The 22387-nt window shown below is 38.3% G+C and overlaps 1 protein-coding gene across 2 annotated transcripts in view; it reads right to left on the reverse strand.

Moving 5' to 3' along the window:
- Window positions 1-933: 933 nt before the first annotated feature.
- The window catches only part of tbc1d16 (TBC1 domain family, member 16), a 32090-nt gene continuing 10636 nt past the window's right edge, over window positions 934-22387 (reverse strand). For both annotated transcript variants that reach the window (XM_027141537.2, XM_027141538.2), the window contains exons 4-12: window positions 13074-13265; window positions 11086-11233; window positions 10823-10987; window positions 8890-9038; window positions 5446-5580; window positions 4330-4516; window positions 3956-4135; window positions 1904-2050; window positions 934-1532 (exon numbers count right to left, since the gene is read on the reverse strand). In XM_027141537.2, coding sequence (XP_026997338.2) covers window positions 1272-1532; window positions 1904-2050; window positions 3956-4135; window positions 4330-4516; window positions 5446-5580; window positions 8890-9038; window positions 10823-10987; window positions 11086-11233; window positions 13074-13265 — 1564 coding nt within the window. In that variant the 3' untranslated portion in view covers window positions 934-1271. The remainder of the gene's footprint in view (window positions 1533-1903; window positions 2051-3955; window positions 4136-4329; window positions 4517-5445; window positions 5581-8889; window positions 9039-10822; window positions 10988-11085; window positions 11234-13073; window positions 13266-22387) is intronic.

Consider the following 22387-nt stretch of genomic DNA (forward strand, 5'->3'; position numbering starts at 1 on the left):
TCCCAACCATACTAACGTCCCTTTGGCCTTCCTGGATATCTGAGAAACCTTTTCAAATGCCTAATGGTTTAAAAAGGGTCCATAATGCATTGCATTTATGGCGGCTGCATGTGGAGAGGCTAAGCTCGGCTCCCGCAGAATAATGTTGCCTTTTAACGGCAATTTGCGGCTCTCTGCTCTCCGAGCTGCTTTCAAACAGACTCTGGGGAACCTTTAAGTTGCGGGCCATCTACAGCCCACTAACCTAGTCATCGAAATACGCACAACCTCGAACGCCATCCATCCATCCAGCGGCTTAACGTCACCAGATTAAGTAATTATAGACAAAGTCCCACTTGGGTTTGGACCGGAGCTCTTTTCTCCCATGCGGCACTGAGAGGCATTATGGTGCGGATTAAGACCTTCTGCCGCAGCCTTGATTTTAACACATGAGGCGAGGCGAGGCAATGGCACAGACATCCAAGCACAGAACTGACGGCACTATGGTGGGATTGACTTTACATCGTATCCAGCCAAATCTCTGAGAGCTGCTTAATGAAAGACAAAATCATGCACGATCGTCTGTTCTTAACAGGAAGTATTGCTCATGTGTTTAGTGATAAAATGTCCTCCGATATCCTCAAAAAACTGATATATATTGCTTTGTTAACCAAAAACACATAACTTATTATAATATATCCTATTGTGTGTCTATCTATAGTCTCTGTATGCCCATATATACTGAGGTATGAATCAGCTAAAGAGTTTTTCTTTTCTTGTATCATGAAGCTTATCTTTCTGTATCTCAGCTGTAGTTTGACTGGACAGATTGTTCCAGTTACTGAAGTGAGATCACTAGTCACAGAAACCAAATAATAAATTAAACTCCAAATACAATTTTCAATCTAATTCAATTTCAATCTAAAAAAAAAACCAAACAAACAAACAAAAAAATGAAAGAGTATCAATATATTTGATTTGTCAATTACAAATGTCACGATAAATCCTTTTTATGAGTTTCTTATGAATCCTGAAATGTATTCGATGCAGTTTAATCCAGCACTGATCGTCAGGTCTCTTCACGGCATTGGGAAGGCGAGTGAAGTCTTCTTGTCAACGCTGACTCTGACATCAGTTACACATAAATATGTGTTCGGAGTAGGCAGTGATCCTTTTGAATAAATCTCTCGAATCTGACTAATAATTACACTGCGATCTTCATTCACCCATCTACCTGTTGAATGGCACCTCAGGAGCTAGGCTTCCTGTCAAGTGTAGATTTTAACCTAGAGTCAAGGCTGCTTGCGAAAGTTAAAGATGTCCCGTTTTTTCGAGCCTCGCTTGCCCTCGTTAGGCTGACTCGGCGATGGCAGGGGTTGCGGTGTGGCCATGCCTCCATAGGGGCAGCTCTGAGAGTCCGGATGTTCTCCGGAACATTCTACGGTGGGAATGTAACGGCTGTCCCACATGCCGGGTCCGCACAGTTTACACAGGTCATGAAGACTACAAGGGATCCTGGGAAGCAGCCGGAACTGATAGAGAAGGCTTCGTGCCTGGAAAAGCAGGAGACAACAGAGATAAGTGACTTTCTAGAGCAGAAGTGAGAAGTGAATTAACTAGTAAACATTCACCGTTCTCTAGATCTATAGGTCAGATGTAATCACATCATGACATTTAGAGGTTGCGAAGCTCTGAAAGGTCACTGGATACAAAAACAAAAGCACTCTATGTGCCCATTTAGATTACTGTGTCTGGCTTGAGATTTACACCATGAAGTGTGTGATGACATGCATAACCAACTGCTAAGAGTGTAATATGGAAAAAGAAAAAATACAACAATAGCGTGACAGGAATTCCTTTATCTGTAGTTAAAAAAAAATCAATTCTCTTTAAAAGTGTTTGAATATGCGTGTGCTCACAGTACCTTCCTCAGCACCAGTTCTCCATTCATGTGCATGGAGAGGTTGCTAAAGTGCAGCAGCATCTGATCTGTTGCCAGCTGTTGCTCTGTGACATCATCACCGTAGAGGACAATGATGGCCACGCACAGAAAGAGGTGGAAGTAATCAGTCTGTCACACACACACACACACACACACACACACACACACACACACACACACACACACACACACACACACACACAAAACCAGAACCAATCATTAAACAAAAGAGCATGAAGCAAACACAGTGATCCCATTGCAAACTGGAAGAACACAACTGAGCAAATGGCTCGGCTCTCCACCGTCACCTGATTATCGCTATGTCAATATATGCTAATGTCATGCTGTGTTAGACTAACAATTAGCATCTCATCTTCATTAGTGCTTGAACGGAGATGGCTGCTAAAGGAGGAGTGATGCTCTTCAGCACCCATATGCTTACTTACTGACTCGCTTCATTCAGAGCTCTCTGAGGACTCTGACTGTACAAGTTGAGCAACCAATAAACAAACAAACAAACAAACAAATAAATAAAATCTGCAGAACTGATTTAAACTATGTAGAGATGATGCAATGAGGGTTTTATTAAGCTAAAGTGAGAACAATTATTAAAGAATATCCGGATCCAACTCATATATAGAGATTTTAACTGATGCCATTTTCTTTTCTTTTGTAATATTAAACACTGAACCTTTTCTTTTTAACATGTGGAGATGAAGGAGCATCTGAGACAAAGAACAGTCTTACCTAAATATCTTGCTTGTATTAATAACATTTCTTTGTCTTCTGTATTTTTGTCCTAAGGGTATGCAAACTTTCGCACTCAGCTGCATCTCTGACCAATTTAAACATATGAATAATATACTAGAAGTGTAGATAAATTAATGAGCAGGAGTGAAAAGTGAAAATAAGCTGCTTATTATTTTTTAACACTAGTTGCGTGTTATTATTCGACACCTCGCCCCATGTGTCATGGCTTACCAGTTATCTGTAGCACATTTACAGAGCAAGTGTCATGAGGAAGAAGAAGAAGAAAAAAACCCCCAAAAAAGTACATATGTGGTCAGAAGAGGTGTGTGTGTGTGTGTGTGTGTGTGTGTATGGTACGTTACATATGCAAACGGAAGTGTTTTTATCTGGCTTATAGCCATAAACACACTTTTTAAATGTATTCAATGATCTTAAAATCATCTGAAATACATCAGAAAAGAAATGAATTAATTATTGACTAAATTAATTAAATATTATATTAATAAAGATGTAAGACATTATTGCATTGTGCGTCTGAGTAAATTTTCACACTGATTTGGAAAGAAATCTCTCATTTTGGTTCATTTGGTTTGGATTACGCAGCACATGGAACGGTTAAACAGCAAACAGAGAAAATGCTGGCTGAGGAGTGAGCAGGGCTGAAAATATAAAGTCAAAACCTGATTAATAAATTATGATGAAGAGTTTGAATCCCGGTGATAAGGGAGTGTGTGGGATTTAAAGAGGCCAGGGAAGGTAATATTAAACAAAAAGTCAAAGTAAATAAATAAAATAAAATAAAGGAATACAATAAAAAGCATAAAAAAAAGGTAAATGGTAAACAAATGATACAGACCTTTGGCAAGTGTGCATATTAAGCCCAGAGTTTACACGAGTGTCTGACGCTGAATATAACTAATTTCACTAGATTAAAAGCATTTACTTTCATGTTTTTGCTAGTTCACAATTTTAACTGTTCTGTTCTGGTGTCGTTTGCACCCCATAGCTCAGTTTAAGAGCTCACAATTTCAAAAAAAAATAAATAAATAAAAAAAAAGCAACTGCTATTTAAAATACACAGCACGTCTGGTTCTCTTCCTGCAGTTGGGTTGATTCAGCGTTGAATCGCCTTCATGTTGCAATTGATGCGGTCTAGTGTTTGCTGAGGTAGTCTCTCGGTCCGACTCATTTAGAGGAAGTCATTTGAACCACATTTGAACTCACAACATTCTGGTCACTAGTGTTTTCCACCAATGGCCTGATCTTTTTTTTTTTGTTTTGTACCTGGTAGTGAGCCCAGCAGGCCTCCCACATGCGCAGTGCCTCTGTGTCAGGAAACTCGCGCTTGAAGCAGAGCAGAACCCAGCGATGACAGAACAGGAGTTGAAGGCCGTCCTCACCGAGTCGCATCAGGTGCTGGTGGAACCGTGGGAGCATTAAGCGCAAGAGCTCTCGCAGATACATCTGAACCCGGAGTGAGAGAGTGAGACAGAGTACCAGTGACACATGGAGACAATGTCTCAATATCTCTCAGTACAAGAGAAGATTTTGTTATTAAACACATCCCTCAAGCCCTAAACTTAAACTGAAATGGCCTTGTCCTTTCAAACAAGCCCACAAATTTTAGCCCATCTTAGCCCAAGCCTGTGACAGCTCACCAGCTGCTGCTCCATGTCCTCATCTCGGGGCGAGCTGATAAAGATGGTGTTCTCCATCAGGCCAACGAAGCACCAGAATGTGTCGCTCTCGTCCTGGATCTCGGTCAAGAGCGGAGCCACCAGATCAGACATTCCCTGGCAGTAGCCCATATCGGGGTTATAGACCGCATAGTTCAAGAGGATACGTCTGGAGGGTGAAAAGAAAAAAAAAAAAAAGAGAGAGATAAAAAAAAGGTCACATACTCCTACTCACATGTCATTCAGTACAATGGTCCATGGCAGTTTGTGAACATCTTTAAATTTTCTGGAATTACCAATTCACGATTCTGACCTTCGATCTATAGACATGTTGTGAAACTACCTGAAGCAAGCTGCTGCACATGAAGCATTACAAAAGATACTCCAGGCAAAAGTGCATATACTTTTGCTATTCACAGATATGCAAAACTACCTCAATAAACAAATGATTTTTGAAGTAGAATTATTTGTTTTATTTGTTTAATTGGGTTCTGTAAGAACAAAGAAACTCATGATAAGATTAAAAGGTAGAATATTTATGCAAATATCTAAAAAAAAAATAATAATAATAACTCCACCACTGTATACCTACGTTTTATTTAAAGTGTATCTATCCAATATGGAATGTACAATAGTGCTACTGGCGGATTTAAAGGTTGTGTACAATATCATACACATCTGCTTTTTACGTGTGTGATGCTATTCTTTTTCCATTTATTTTCTGACCCGAGCAGTGACATGGAGGTGTTTAAAAATCCCAGTTGTTCCAACATATACAGCTGTATCACCACACACACTTACACACACTTACACACACACACACACACCTACTCACACACCCTTACTCACACACACACAAAAATGGTCCACAATGTAAACAGTAAATTTCTGGTCCATTTCTGTTGATGGACAAAGTCGATAAAAAACAATAAAACAATATTTGTATGAATCAGTTTAAATGTAACATGGGAAAGTACTAAGATGGAAGTACGGCCTTGTTAGTGAGAATAAACAGGTCATGCTGGTTTAGGAGGGAAAAATATATATATAAGAATGATTGTGTAATAGGAAAACAGAGAGAGAGTGCGAGACTCTGACCTCATGATCTCTACGTTAGGGTTGTTCTCTCCTCTGAAGAACATGTTGCTCCTATCAGTCCTTACCACATCCTTATCCACCGTAAACTGCACTTTCCTCCAGAACTCACTGTGCTCCTCAGGGCTCATCGACAACCTTGGAGTGGAAAGGAGAAGAAAAGAGCTTTTGTATATTTATTTATAGAAATTTGTTTTTAAGGGGAAAATCACTTCTGTTGGGTATCTTCCAAATTGGGTACCTTCATATTTTTTTTTTAAATGCTTCCCATGATATCTTACCATAAAATAATGTTTGAATGAACGAATGAAGAAGGCACGAATGTAAGCAAACAAATAGACAGGCATGATTGAAACTGAATTCACTTCCAGGAAACTGTTTTTATGGTGAGTCATTTTATAAAATAGTTTCTATAGACACACACGGACCGCCACAGACAAACAAGAGAGAGAGTGATGAAGGTCATCTATGACTCTATGGAAAAAATCTTTGCCAATCTCTGGAATGAAAACATGCAGGACATTGCAGAAAAGAAAAAAAGATTATAATTAAAGATTTTCATTTCCCCTTTTCCGATGGTTATAAGCTTTTGTTTTATTCCCCTTTTATACAGTATGTCACATGATGAAACTACGTATGCTTTGTTCTTTGAATAAATGACAGCATTTCTGTCTGTACCATTAATTATCCTTACAGCAGAATCCTTAAATCTTTAAAGACTGATTTCCTAAAGTCACTGCACTGTAACTGCCGGGTTCCTTCATTTACACGTGGGAACACTTAAAACTGTTTTGTTCTGTTTCCTTCTGTAATTTATTAAAGCCACATAGGGCCAGATAAACACTTTTGGCTTTCTGCCTTCATCGATTTGCTGAGGTGAAGCAAACCTTCCAGCTAAAGGACTAAACGCTCACTAAGCAGGTGGGATTTAATTAACACTGTTTGTTTTTACATGAACACCAGACCTGATGCAACTTCACACAATTGTTTCAGAGCCCTGTGTTTGTGCAAACTATTCCCCCGGCAGCTCTCTACCCCTCCTTCTCACTCTTCTTTTTTTTTGTCTCCAGCAGTTCTCTCTCTCGCTCTCTCTCTCTCCATTTTAGACTCAACCATGTCTCTCACTATCTGTGTTCCTCTCTGAGGACTCTGACTGTACAGTTGAGCAACCAGTGACACGCACGCACACATACATACATTCACACGCACACATACATACACACATGCATACGCGCACACACACACACACACACACGCACACACACACACGCACACGCACACGCACACACCTATTGATTGAAATTAAAAGGCGCGACGACACAAGTCCCTGGGGAAAGATGAATAAAGACTGTTGACATGAATGCATTTTAGAAATCCTCCCAAAGTGATCATGGTAGGTGTAAAAAAAATTATTTACAGCCTCTCACCATGATTTTAGACAGTTTTTCCAGCCACGCCTAAGGCATGCTTAATGGCATGAAATTATTAAACGCAGGTGTGTCTGGTATGCCATCCCATCACATTACCGCTTACATTCCTTCCCCAGTTTGCCAATATGTCAATGGAAAAGTCCAGATGTACATCTAATCAGCCTGAAGAATGTATAATGTGTGCAACGCCCTCTCGAGTATTGACAATCTGATAATATTACAAGCCAATCAATAAGCAGAGTGCAGAGACACTAAGATCAGGGATGGATCATTTCTACTGATGTGTGTAACACAAAAAAAAAACCTACAGCTGATATTTAGCAAAAGTAAATCAAATATAAATAATGCAGATATTTTAAAAAGAAATTAGGATTTAACTGCGTTAACCAAGCCACAGTGAACATCTATAAATTATAATCGATGGGCACACAATGCTTTAATCAGTTATGACATGCACATTTCCTTGGGGACGCATTAATTCACACTGCGCACGTATCTGCACACATGTTTATTGATTGGTAGAATCCTGGACTGCGACGTCTCTGCTAGTTACATCCACTGAGACTAACAGCGGGTGCTAAGACAGCCTGTGAAAGGATTCTGCAATGCACGTCTTTAAAATACACACACACACACACACACACACACACACACACACACACACACACACACACACACACACACACACACACACACACACACGTTTATAATGATCAGAGTGCTGTCAACTGGCTGTGAAGCTGAAAATGACTATACATTCCTACTGGAGTATTTTACACATTAACAACAGCATGATGCCATTTCATGAATAATTCATTAACCAAAAAAATGGTTATTATGGCTAATAGCTATTTAATGTTAGAGTCTGAACCTGGAAACGTAACAGTAACAAGCTCTTGTTGACTTTATTCAGCGTTTATTGGGTGGTGAGGATCGTAATAAAGATCATTCACAGAATCGGTGACAAACACGGAGACTCTCCTGCAGTCTGAGAAAAAATGGCATTTAGTTACTGTGTAATTTCAAGCTTCCTCATTGTTTTAACCATCTCACCTCATTTTTGCTGTATTATTATTTATTATATAATTTTTTTTCAATTTATTAAAGAGTGGTACGCTCACAACGTTATATGTCGTCTTGTTATAGTAGGAATAAAACATGACAGGATGTGTAATGTATTATGTCACTAGCACTAGGAAAGCTGATTAGTTTCCAAAAACACGGTGCAAAGTGCACTATTCCTGACACCACAGCAACCTGCCAGCGATTTCAATGCATTCTGCATTTCATTAACGAACAGCCGCTAACATTTATCTGTTTATTTACATCTGATGTTGTGAAACATTCATGACACATCGGTTCCCTTTATCATTTACGTTCTAACAGCTATGAACTACTCCCACAACAGCTTTCTATTCCTTTTCTCAACATTAAATAATAAAACCTCCTCTGTCCTTAAGACTGTCAAACTCTTATGAAAAAAAAATCTCCAGTGTCAGTTTTTCATCCTAAACAATGTTTATCTTAAACATTTCCTTTCAGAAAATATCACTGTATCAATGAATAGACTTTAAGTAATGCATTATTTGTAATAATTAGTTTATTATCAAGCTTAAATTATATGGAGTGTCCTCCTTAAAATTCCCTGTCAGTTCTATAAAAAAAAACAGTAATATACTAGAACGAGTCCTGGTTCACAGCTGGCTCTACTATCAGAGCTGCTGACCAATCAGATTTGAGACTTCGACAGTATAATTAACACTAGTTTAGAATCACGCTGAACATTACACATAATTTAATATATATATATATATATATATATATATATATATATATATATATATATATATATATATATATATATGCACTTTGTACTTCAAAATAGAAATGAACTGCTCATGTTTCACATTACTTGGTGTGGTTCAAAGTATGCAGCGGAGATTGTAGTGGACAGGAAGTGTACGGTTCGAATACATCTGCATGCTGTTAGCTCTACAGAACACTCTGAATGGCTCACCTCCTCTGCTGGATCTCTTGGTACTCAGTGCGTTTCTGAAGCCTCCAGGCCTCACGCTCCTCTGAGCTGGAGTCGTAGCTGTAGTAGTGCAGCAGGAAAGGCCACACCTCTCCGCGGATGGATGGGTCGAGTCCCCCGAAAAAGATCGCCTGTAAGAACAAAGACTTCTTGTGGTAATGTCATAGAGCTGGAAGCTACACGAGGAGTATGTGATTTCAACTAAAAAGTAAAATTTGTGTACAATCCAGAAATCTGTAGAACTGTAATCACTAGACTGCTGATGTTGTATGACATTTAACATGGTTAGGAAAAAGTAAATGAATATGTTTTATATGAAAAGATCTCAGCCTTATCTGATTTCTTAAAATGATGTAGGAATGAGAATTTTCACTAATGTAGCATTGTCCAATTCCCACACTAGTTGACGGTTCCACTATCATACGATACTCTGAGACACGTGAAGCCAGTCAACTGCATTGTGTTCAAACTACTGCTCTTGCTGCAACACAGAGTAGTGTAACAGCGAAAGAGAAAGAGAGAGAGACAGAGTGATAGAGAGACAGACAGAGAGACAGAGACAGCCAGAGAGAGAGAGAGAGAGAGAGAGACCAAAGAGAGACAGAAAGAGAGAGACCAGAGAGAGACAGAAAGAGAGAGATCAGAGAGAGACAGAGACAGCGTGAGACAGAGAGACCAGAGAGAGACAGCGAGAGAGCTATAACTATTGTTACAACTATTTGTGATTTAATTACACTGTCCAGGAAGGCATGTTCATTTATCATCACCCTTCCAATGACACTAAAGAAAAGAGCAATCTGCTATTCCTGCTTTATCGGGTTTCCTGCTGTTTTACTATATCAATTGTCAGGCAATCTTATGACTAATAAAAAAAATACATCTGTTGATCAGACAGTCAACTTAGAATGACTCATATATGCCTGACTCATAACGTCCTTAGCATTACAAAGTTATACATACAAAGTAAGTCATATAACCACTCACATATTCCTTAACCAGCAATGACTGGATCACAGGGTTTAATAAAAATATTACTACGGAGTGCCAACGAAGCGTACAGGAATAGTTACTGTTAAAGTGACTGGTTAAGTATAAGAGGAAAGAAGATTTAGTTAAAATATGTTCAAACTGGGCAAAATCCCAATAGAAATAACCTTAACATGTAATCATATCAATGCTGCACTTTGGATTGTTTATTCATTAAAACTTTCATAGATGAAATCTCAGATTATATTTTTGTAACATGACTAATTCAACTAACCTAAAACGGTTACAGACATGTTTCCTGTTCTGATAAATATGATGTAAAAATGTAATATTATAGTTTTGCTATACACTATCATCAATCTGTAACCTTGCAACACAATTTTTAGCACAACTCAATCCTAACAAATTAACTATAAAGCCATATATTCAGTACTTCTTTGCAAAAAAAATTCCAATTTAATAAGAATTTCCTGGCAAATGGAAAAAAATAAATACTTTAAGTAACCGTCTTTCAAGAAAAGGCTCTAAAAAGTTTAATGAATGTATGTGATGCTGTCTGAGGAGAAAATAAAAGCCAAAGCTTATACTTCTCCAGAAGCTCAATAATATTTCCATGACATTTACTGACATGCTCATATTTCAGGTCTGCCCTAGTCATCATACAAGCACCTACATACTTATAGCAAAGGTGTCCATTCATATCCGCAAAGGATCGATGTGGGTGCAGGTTTTCATTCTAGCAGGAGCCACACCTGATTTACCCGTTTTATCAACTGATCTCGGGTTTCAGAGGAATCAGGTTTGGCTTCTGCTTGGTTGGAATGCACTTACACCTTTGGTAAGAGAAGATTGGAAACCTGTGGGGTGAAAACCCTCACCTGAAATGAACCCACATCGCTAAATCAGAAATTCTAACCGTCAATCTTACCTTCCTGAGCTTGTACTCCTCCTCCACTTGACCGTTGTGGTTCAGGTGCCGCAGCCAGGAGCTGACGTCCAGTCTCCGGTAGAGACGCTCTTCCGGGTGAGTCTCTGTGGAGGGAAGAGTGGGTCTGCGGATGGAGAACTGCATGCACGACTTCTCATCCGCCACCTGAGCACATGATTGAGATGAAAAGAGTTCGGAGAGGGTTCGCTGGAAGGCTTTCAATCCATATTGGTGTACGTGTGTTTTCTTGCTTCTTTCCTCACCTGGTCCTTGAGCTGTGTCTCCCTGCAGCATTTCCACTGCTGAAACACTTCGGCCAGTTTGTCCAGACCAGCATGGTGGAAGTGCAGGATCTTGTATTGACTCTCTCTGCTGGCTATGACCAACTGACCGCTTGTGCAGGCCTCATCACTGCATCCGAAACATTAAAACATATGTAACATAACCCAACACTGCAAAGATTGTGATAAATATATCAGACATTATTGAAAAGCAACCTTTTCTTTGCACTGTTTTGAACAAATGCACCATGCATAAATGATTAATTGCATTTTGCACAGTCGCCACACTAAAAACGTGCGTTTCGACTACAACCAGTGCAAGACTGATTTACATGTATATCTTAGAAACCCAGTCAGGAAACTGCATTCTACCCGCCATCCTAGTCTGTGATGGTTGCCATGGCAATACTCTGACACTTAAAGGAATTATCACACCAGGTGTTGACTGAGGTGACAGAAGGTGTCACCAAAGAGTGTCTCTCATCACACTTTCTAAAAAAGTAAAATATTTTCCTGTCATAATTGTTAATCCACAGGGACTCACATAAAAAAAATCCTACACTCGGTGACAATGTGACAACTTTGGATTACACTGTGTACTAAATTCCACAGAAGTATTAAGCAAACCTGGAGGAGGAATATAATGTGATTTAATGCGTCATGTCTTCACATGTAGCGAGTAAGGATTTCTGACAGAGCAGAGGACCTTAAACTGCTATCAGATAAAATACTCCTGTGGCTTTAAACTATTATCACATATGTAGCCTTTTAGCACAAATGATAAATCTTGACTTCTGTACTGCTTATCCTAAGCAGGGTGCCTGGGGATTATTGGGCACAAGGCAGGATACACCCTGGAAAGTATGCCAACCGACCACAGGGTACTCAATCTCACACACACTCATTCCCACACTACAGATAATGAAGAGATGGCAATCAACACACATGACTTTGTACTGAGGGAGGAAACTGCAGTAGCTGGAGAAAACCCCTAAAACATAAGCAGAACATGCAAACTCTGCATACACTGGGTGGAGGCAGAAATCGAACACCTAACCCCAGCAGTGCATGTCAAAAGTGCCACAGTGCGGAAAACATTTACTCAAATAACGAAATAAAAAATAAGAGCAGTCTTTAGTTTTTAGTCTTAAGTCTGTAGTGTCCAGGTTTAATAAGAGAATGTAAATATTACCATGGTTTCATGCAAATCATTTACCAGTCCATAAAACTTTCAAAACCAAAACACAGTGAAAGGTGTTGAAATTATTGCTGGTTATTGTCTGACATTGCTTATATGTAACCTATACTACAGAAAGATAGAATTTAATTTAAAAAAATATAAAGTATGGATTTAAATATAGATATTAATAATGTAAGATTAAACCCATGAATTGTACACAGCAATTAACTCCTTCAGACCCTGCATTCTTGTAAATGGTCACATGATTTACAGCTATTTCTTCATTACTCTCTCTCCCTCATTTTCTACCGCTTATCTGAACTCTCGGGTCACGGGGAGCTCAGGCGTCATCAAAGAAGGATACACCCTGCCAACCCCATTGCAAGGCACACACACACTCGTTCACTCACGCAATCACACACTACGGACAATTTTCCAGAGATGCCAATCAACCTACCATGCATGTCTTTGGACCGGGGGAGGAAACCGGAGTACCCCGGAGGAAACCCTGAGGCACGGGGAGAACATGCAAACTCCACACACAGAAGGCGGAGGCGGGAATCGAACCCCCAACCCTGGAGGTGTGAGGCGAACGTGCTAACCACTAAGCCACCGTGCCCCCACTTCTTCATTACATTTTAACTGATGTTTTAGCAGAAAGATATGAGAAAGTAAATATAAAATTTCTAATCATCTGTTAAGAAATAAATAAAAACATTTTTTTAAAAATAGATTTCCCCAGGGGTTTAAATATAGGGCCTCATGTGGAGTCATTGCATTAGTGTCACACCTGAAAAAAAGCCGCAGGGACCGCATATGTCCCAGGTCCACCCGGAAAACTCCACACAGTTGTTCTACAGCCAGGACCTTTTGCTGCTCCTCCCATCTCAGGCCCTGAGACTGACTGCTCTCTGAAAGGGCATGGCTGTCCAAACTGGAGGTGGAGCTTGCAGAGTGAGTCATGGACTCATCACACATCTCCCTGAAAATAAGACCATAATTATATTCCACCCAACACAGTATATCTGCCAATATTAACAGTTAGCTGTTGGAAAAACATGGCAGACATCTGCGGTTTTTGTTGCTAGGTACAAGCATGATGCAGGATATCCTTAAACAATTACCTATAACCATGTTTAAGAAACAAAACAAACAAATTTACATCATTAAATACTAACAGAAATCTACTATAAACACTGCCAGGAAAGCAGTATGAGGAAATTGTTTCTATTTTTTTATTTTTTTAATCATAATGAATTTTTCTCCAAAACTATTTTTTATATTTTACACATTTTAGACATTTGCCATTACTCCTCTTACTGCTGTGTCTTGAACATTACATTAAAACCATATAAAACGATACTAAAAAAATAATAACAACAATAATTAATATTAAAGAGACAAACTAATAATCCTAAAATGTATATATGTGTATAAGATAAGGTTATAAAGCTAGCATGACAGGCTAGCTAGCATGGTCTTAAACATCTTACCTTACAGAAAGTACATAAGATATACCTTTATTCGTCCCACAATGGGGAAATTTCTCTGTTTCAGCAGCAAAGAGTAAGAAAATGCAAATATATAAAAAGAAGAGCGACGTAATATAATAGAGTATATACAAAACAAAATGTAGAAAAAGAGACCACGAGTAGTAGTTCCACTGAAAGACATATTGCACATAGGTAATATTGCATGAATTGCACATGTTTAAAATACTTTGTTATTGTTTATTATTGCAGTTAAACAGTAATAACAGTGTGTATTATGGTGACTGGTTCACTGGGAGCAGCTTTGATTGTAAAGTCTAATAGCAGCAGGGAGAAAAGACTTACATGCCAAACATACCAAACAAAGTCAACTAACAAGTCATTAAACTAATTCTATCTACCTCTTACCAATTATTTAGAAGACTAACTAAGAAACTGTTTCAAACTAAAGATGAGGTATATATGCTAAACCTTAAATAGCTAATTAAGCTAGCAACTTTGCTAGTTCCCCTCCCCACTCGAATCTCCTCAGAAAATAAAAACACAGTTTTCACCTGTCAGAAGGGAGTTACTGTTATGTTTTATACTGAGTTTCAGTATAAAAGTTACAGTTTGTTGTTATTTTTGGAGAAATAGAGAAAAAAGAGAAATAATTGGCCAAGATGGCAGCAACAATTGCAAAGATTTGTGTGGCTAGTGTCCATCTTAGATGCTAATAATCTGTAAGATGAACAAACATTATAATGTATATTATAAATACAGCCATAAATAACTATTAACCAAAAAAGTCAATTCATAGCAATATACATGTACATGTATATTGTAATGAGGGAGAGCTGAATCTGTTCTACAGCTGGGTTCACCTATTCAAAGTCTTTTGTTTGTGTGGGTGTGTTTGTATATGTGAGGACGCATAGTTTTTTGAAGGCGACAGAGAATGAGAAGAATGTAAGGAACTGAGTTGGCAGCAGCTGAACGGAGACAAAAATCTGCCCGTCTGCCAGCTAATTCTCCCCCCCATCTCCGTCTCTTTCGCCATCTCTTTCCTGAAGTCTGCTCATTTTTCCCAGAGCCGTAACCTGAGCCCTGAGACCTCTCGATCTCTCTAACTGAGCATGCCTAACAGGCCAAATGCACCTCCAGACACGTCCCTGACACAGTACCGAACTGACAGGCCTGTGTTTAATGGCGGCACAGTATTTGAAAGGACATTTAGAGTGCAAACCAAAACAAGATCGCACACAAAGCCATATGGTGCACTGAAGCCTGGTTAAAACTGTGTAACATAAAACCTGTCACTGTACTTTCCTTTTGAACTGCCCTAGCATGATGCCGCTAACATTATACATGGTTACAGAAATGACAATAGTGCACAGTCTGACAGTTATAACAAATGTTAGTAAATGGAAAAACAGTATGTTCCCAGACACACAAGGATCCAAATTTCTTATTAGATTAAGATTCATTCTTGACAATCAAACTTCCATAAAGAGTAAGTGCTAAAAACATAATGTAACAAAAAATAAAGTTTGGACATAATTTTGTCCAAATATAATTCTGGTTATTAGAACAATTTTTTGTTTCTGTTTCTGAATAACTTATCAGTTACACTATATGAGCCTTGAGACAAATAGCTGAATAAAAGGCTTTGACTTAAAGAAGTTAAGCATAATCATTAAAATGACAACTCTAGAAAAACCATCCATCATTACATTATGGTTCCACAAATCAAAATCAAATTCAAGTCATGCCCAGAAGTTCTCAGTCAGTAACGCACACTCAGCTTTAACCACATTTTAGTGCTAATGCAGTTAGAGATTTGAGCATAAATTCATCCACAGCTAACTAAAAATCAATCTTATATATCTTCCTCTTTGTCTCTACATGTCTTCAGAGATGACAGGAGGTGGGCTGTCCAGGAGTTTTAGCTCCCTGCTGATGTGAAGTCCCTCTCTCAGGAACGGGTTCTAACAATGTACACAGTCTCAAATCTCAAGATCATCAGCCACCTGAGATTAGCTTATGATGGGTACCAGCTAGTCAACACATTTAAATAAACAACGCACATAGAAAAACATGCTCTTAATTGGGGACGGTCACCTAACAGCAGACATGTTTAACCTCTGTGATCTTTCTCTCACTCGCACACACAGTGTATCTCTCTCTCTCTCTCTCGCACTCAGACACTGGGTAAATGATTCCAAGTGACATGCTTCCAGTTTCTGTCCCCTCCCTTAATGCCGTCAATTAAATATGAAATTTCAGAGAGTGGAGACTTCAATGCATCTGGACATTCCTCATATTTTTTTAATCCTCAGAGCTGACACTAAGCCCAGTGATACAAACAAGAACATCGAGTCAAATCAAAGGACAATGAGATAGGATTCAACTGTACAATCTGAGTGAGAGAGAGAGAGAGAGAGAGAGAGAGAGAGGATAAAAACAAATTGCAAAGACAGAAGAGAGAAGTGAAAGAGAAATAGAGACAAGGGAACAAAAGTGAAAAAGAAGAGCAAAGAGAGACAGAGAGGTGAAAAAGAAAAAAGTGGGAAGAAAAAGAGACGAGAGAAAAAAAAACAATAGTGAAATAGACAGAGGGGCACAGAGAAAACAGAAAGAAAAAAGATAAAGTAAGAAGAGTGAGAGGACAGATAGGGTAAGATATACAAATAAAAAAAACCAAGAAGACTTGGTGTCTGTAGTGGTGATGAAGAATGTGAAATAAATCCAATAAAGGAACAAAAATAGAAATATATCTAAAAAGCTATGAAGGACTTGTTCAGCATTCATATCTAGGATTCTCAGACAAGCAGAGAAATCACTGGTGCTCCACTTATGCCAGACAAACCCTGCCCCGTGATCAAATACCTGCTCTTAACCTGTCTGTACCTTCAGACACTTCAGACTCAAAAGGGTGCAGCAACTGCATCACAAGTGGCCACTTGCAGCATGAGGGGAAGAGCGTACAACAGGGAGCAGACTTTACCAAGGCAATAACCTTGTCCTTGTAGATGAAGTGCTTTTCTTTGCAATGTTTCACAGCAGAGCTGAACTCGTATTGCTTTAAAGCTGCATTTGAATGCTAATCGCAGAAAAACACGTAGAATTTGAATGCATTAGAATATTAACAAGCGTGTAATTTTCTACAACACAAAAAAACAGAACAAACATTAGCATCGGAATCTCATATAACACAGAAGATGAAATAAATCACAGACATGTACCTTCATCGACATTTTGGAAAATAAGCTATGCTAAATATAACGTTTTTTATTTGTTTTTAGTCATTTTATATACCTGTAGTAATGTTAACATCTTTAAATCCGAGATCTTTAACATGCAAGAGTGATATTTTTTTTTTACACACAGTTAAGACATAAACTCATGCAGATGCGTCCAGCAGTTATGTACAATATTGACTATCATCCATCAGAATGAGAAAAAATTGTAAGATCAGTGATCTTGATTGTTGTATGATTGTTGGTATCAATCTGGCAGATGTGAGTATTTCTATAACTGCTGATCTCCTGGGATTTTTACACACAATAGTCTCTAGAGTTTACTCAGAAGGGTGCAATAAAGAAAATAAAATCCAGTGAGCGGCAGCTCTGCAGACAGAAAAGCCTTGTTGATGTGAGAGGTTAATAGAGACTAATGGCCAGACTGGATTGAGCTGAAAGAAAGGATACAGTAACTCAGATAACCGTTCTGTACAAGTGTGGTGAGCAGAAAAGCATCGAGAATGCACCACATGTTAAACTTCAAGGCAGATGAACTACAACAGCAGAAGACCACATCCGGTTCCACTTCTTTCAACCAAAAACAGAAAGCTGAGGATGCAATGAGAACAGACTCACCAAAACTGAACAACTGAAGGCTGAAAAACGTAGCCTGCTCTGATAAATATCGATTACTCTTGGAGTCAGAATTTGGTGCCAACATCATGAATCCAACCTGCCTTATGTCTACAGTCATGACCAGAAGTTTTATCAAATTTATAGGCTTCTGCTTGTCCACTTGCCTTTTGAGGACTGACCACAGGTTCTCTATGGGATTGAGATCTGGGGAGTTGCCTTGCCAGGGATCCTAAATTTCAATGTTAATGATATTTGAGCCACTTCATTACCATTCTTGCCTTCTGACATCGTGCTATTCTTTATTCATGGCAGTGTTTTAGGGCAGAAATGTAAATAATCCCACTGGTCTGGGTGTGTGTGTGTGTGTTCACTGCTGTGTGTGTGCACTTTGGATGGGTTAAACACAGAGAACAAATTCTGAGTATGGGTCACCATACTTAGCCATATGTCACTTTCACTTTCACTGGTTGAAAAGCAACCCCACGCATGGATGGTCTCAGGTTGCTTCACTGTTGGCATGACAGGACTCATGGTAGTGTTCACATTTTCTTCTCAGACAATCTATTTTCCAGATGTCCCAAACAGTTGGATGGGAGCTTCATCAGAGAAAATAACTCTGCACCAGTCTTCTCCTGTCCAATCCTTGTATTTTCTGCAGAATTTTAGTCTGTCCTTGATGTTTTTCTGGGAAAGAAGTGGCACTTCTCTTCTTCTCACTGCGCGTGCAGAAGCACTCACACCCACCTGCTGCCATTCCCGAGCAACCTCTGAATTGGTGGTGACATGATTCCGTAGCTGACTTCTCAAAAATACACAAAGTTTCCAGTGATACATGATGTTGTAGACAGAAGTGCTTTATCAGCAGAGCAAGCCAAAAACTTTCTAAAGCTGTACGACCTGAAATATTTATTATTTTTAAAATGGTCGATTATTTCTTTTTGAAAATTTGCATATTATTACTTCTGAAACACATCAAGGTTGGTAATTCCTTAAAACTACGTACTGCTAAATCAACACACACTTGACAGCACATGGAAACATTAGTGAATTAGCTTGTTTGTTAGTGTTAGCTAGCATGATTAAGTAAAAAAGTATTAGGCACCATAAAATTTGATATAGCATATGGAATACGTCATTTTTTACGGTGTAATCTAATAAAGTACTTGAATATTGTTTATGATATAGGGGGGATTTCCAAAAAGGGAAGTGTCAAAGAGAAGCCAACAAGACAGGTATGTTAACACCAGCAAATTTGTAGTCAGCAGCTCGGTAAGTAAGAGAAGCCAGTCTGACTTACAGTCTCTGTATCAGTCTGACTGACAGTGCAATCTTCACCCATGTGGCTCCCTCACGTGGCCACTCAGAAACATTACAACACATGAACAGGGGTGTAAACCAATGAGGCAGTAAATCCATTTTTGTCCATTGCTTTTAAAAAGGAAAATGGCAGGAAATTTTTTTTTTTTTTTTTTTTTTTTTTTTTTTACATTTTTCTTACTCAATTAATCAATATACACATTTACTAAAATGGTTGTCAAATCTTTTGCAGACCGGAACAGAATAATATAATCCAATGATGTATATATTTTGCAAATATGTACAATAATATTCGTCTTTACTGAAGCCACAGAGATTTATTTTAGATGGAATTGAGTTCAATTCAAGTGAGTAATAAAACTACATTAACTATAAGAACTTTGTAAATATAATTAAAAAAAATAAAACTATGAAACTGAAAATCTCAATAAATTGAAACCTCGGAAAAAACGTTTTTTTCCATCACTGACATTTTTCACACTGTCCTAAAGAATCATTCAGTCCGTTATTACCCAACTGCTGTTGTCTCAAAAGCCTTTAACATTTTCCTACGCAGACATTATTATAACCTTTATTTTACCAGGAAAGAAGCACGTTGAGATTAAAAATCTCTTTTACAAGAGCATCCTAGCCAAGACTAACAGATGCAAGCATGTTTGAGTTTAACAAATAGCATCCAATAATACATACACACATACACAAGCAAATCCATCAAATTTCAATATCAATAAAAAACTAATTAAAACAACTACAGCCCGAAGTTTCATTCTCCAAATCATGTAAAAGTTTTTTAAAAATGTCCAACGGAACCAGTGTCCTCAGATTTAATGCACTTTGCAAACAATTCCAGGCAGAGGGAGCAGAAAATTTAAATGCCTTTTTTCCCCCCATTCAGTACAGTACGTACCACTGGAACAGAAAGTAAAAATAAGTCTTGTGACCTGAGGCTATAGGTACAAGCATACATTTTACAGATGTATGTACGAAGATATGATGGAAGTAAACTAAGGATAGATTTATATATAAAAACATGCCAGTGTTTTTGTCTTCGGATGGACAGCGCAGACCAGCCAACCCGAGCATACAACACACAGTGATGAGAGAGGATTTTAAGATTTGTTATAAACCTCAATGCACCATGATAAACAGTATCAATAGCATGTAAACACTGAAGATGCATGCATATATATACACACACACACAACATCACTGTAATCCAGTACAGACATAAAAGTCGCTTCAACAAGCCTCTTTTTTTGCCTCAAAGGAAAGACAGGATTTGATTCTAAAATAAAAACCCAATTTCACTTTCAATCTTTTCACCAGTTGCTCTACATGAGGGCCAAAGGAGAGAGCGTCGTCAATTAAAATCCCCAGATACCTATACTGAGACACAGACTCAATTTCTGAACCTTGAGATGTAGTAATAGGCAGAAGGTTATTCTTTGAGATTGGTTTGGATTTAGAAAACAACATGAATTTTGTTTTATCAACATTTAAAACTAATTTTAATTCAAACAAATTACGCTGAACAATATCAAAAGCAAACTGTAACTGCGAAAGAGCCTGACTGGGTATGGATGCAGAACTATAAATAACTATCATCTGCATAATAATGAAACTTTACATTATGGACATTATGATCAATATTATATATATATTAAATAGAAGTGGTCCAAGGACTGACCCCTGTGGGACACCTTTAGTAACATTGAGTGAACCAGATATAAAACCATCTGCCTGTACACATTGCGTTCTGTTTGAAAGATAGTTATTAAAACAACCGATTGTATGTTTAGATAATCCAATATCCATAAGTCTTTGTATCAGTATAGTATGATCCACACTATCAAATGCTTTTGATAGATCAATGAATAAAGCAGCACAGTGTTCCTTATTATCAACAGATTCAATAAAATCATTTAAAACCTTTAAGGCTGCCTAGTTGTGCTATGTTGTTTTCTAAAACCAGATTGAAGATCAGACATGATATTATTAAAAGACAACAATTCTTTTAATTGATTGTTGACAAATGTTTCAAGGACTTTGGCCAAGACTGGCAGTTTGGAAATGGGTTGATAATTATTTGGGTGTGTGGGATCTCCACCTTTAAACAGGGGAAGGACAAAAGCTGATTTCCATACAAGTGGAATTTCATTCAAGTCAAGTGACAGGTTAAAAATATAAGACAGAGATGGGGCAATAAAATCAGCTGCTAGCTTTAAAAAGTAGGGTTCTAAATTATCAGGACCTGCCGATTTCGAAGCATCTAAAGATTTAAGGGCTTTGCACACTTCAGAGGGAAAAGTTGAAAGATTGACTAGACAATACGCTCTCTGACTGAACAGTCGAAGGTTTCACATGACATCATTCTAGATATTAGTAATAGCTATAGAATTGTTGCTCCTTGAACAAAAGGTTCTTTAATTTGAAGATAAAAAACTTGATAAAGTCACTTTCAAAAGCAATATTTAGTTTGAGACAATCCTTAAAAGATCTTCAGCTCTTTACAGAAAGCTTACAAATAGAAATTCTTAAGAAAGCAAGAACCATTAATCTCTGAAAAACTCTTGGGAAACCCTTTTCTCTAAATGTTAACATAAACCTATAAATTACCACCATTTAGGGCTTTAGATACAACAAAAAAATAGATACAACCAAAAAAATAGTTCTTAAAGCCTAAAAAACCCAAACCTGAAAAAGACAAGCGTTATAATTATGCCTAATATATCAGACGACCAACTTTACAGGGTGAGAGTATCAGATTAAGCCGAGTCATGGACTCTGAATAGAGGTCTGTTCTGGATCTGCATTACAATGTGAAAAAGTTTTCAGTAGTCTTAGAAATCGATGTAAAACTGGCCCAGGTATATTTAATAGATCGTTCGGTGCAACAACAGAGAGCAGCAAAGTCAATTAACAGCTGAAGTTTTCAACACATCAGTTTAACTATATGTCAGCAGAGTCGAGGAAAATCTGACTCCAGATCAGCCGCCTCAACCTACAAGCGGGGTTTCCACTCGCAAACAAAAGACCACTTCTGGATTATAAAGGGTTTTTTAAAGGGAAATCCCATGCTCACAGCCCCATGCCCTGCCTACAGCAAAAGTGCTTGTGTTCAAAGCCACTCGACACTTTTATGTGGAAGCAGGAGTGACCTTAGGAAATCTCGGGCCTGACATTAATCACTTCAAAAGTCTCCTGTGACAGCCGTGATGGGTTTTAACTTGCCAGCAGGCATGATGGTTATCTTTGTCTGCTTTTCGAGAAGGCAAATCGGAAAGTGCTTTAACTGACCTTGAAATGACCCTAAAACTCAAAAGGTCAACTTGAGTCTATATAAGCATTGACCGGTCAGACCCCACATCAGCCATCAGGATTACACAAAGAGCAAGAGAAAGCCGCTAAAGCCGCACATTATTAGAACGACTGACTAGGTA

The sequence above is a fragment of the Tachysurus fulvidraco genome, chromosome 15 (assembly GCF_022655615.1).
Source record: "Tachysurus fulvidraco isolate hzauxx_2018 chromosome 15, HZAU_PFXX_2.0, whole genome shotgun sequence".
Lineage (NCBI taxonomy): Eukaryota > Metazoa > Chordata > Actinopteri > Siluriformes > Bagridae > Tachysurus > Tachysurus fulvidraco.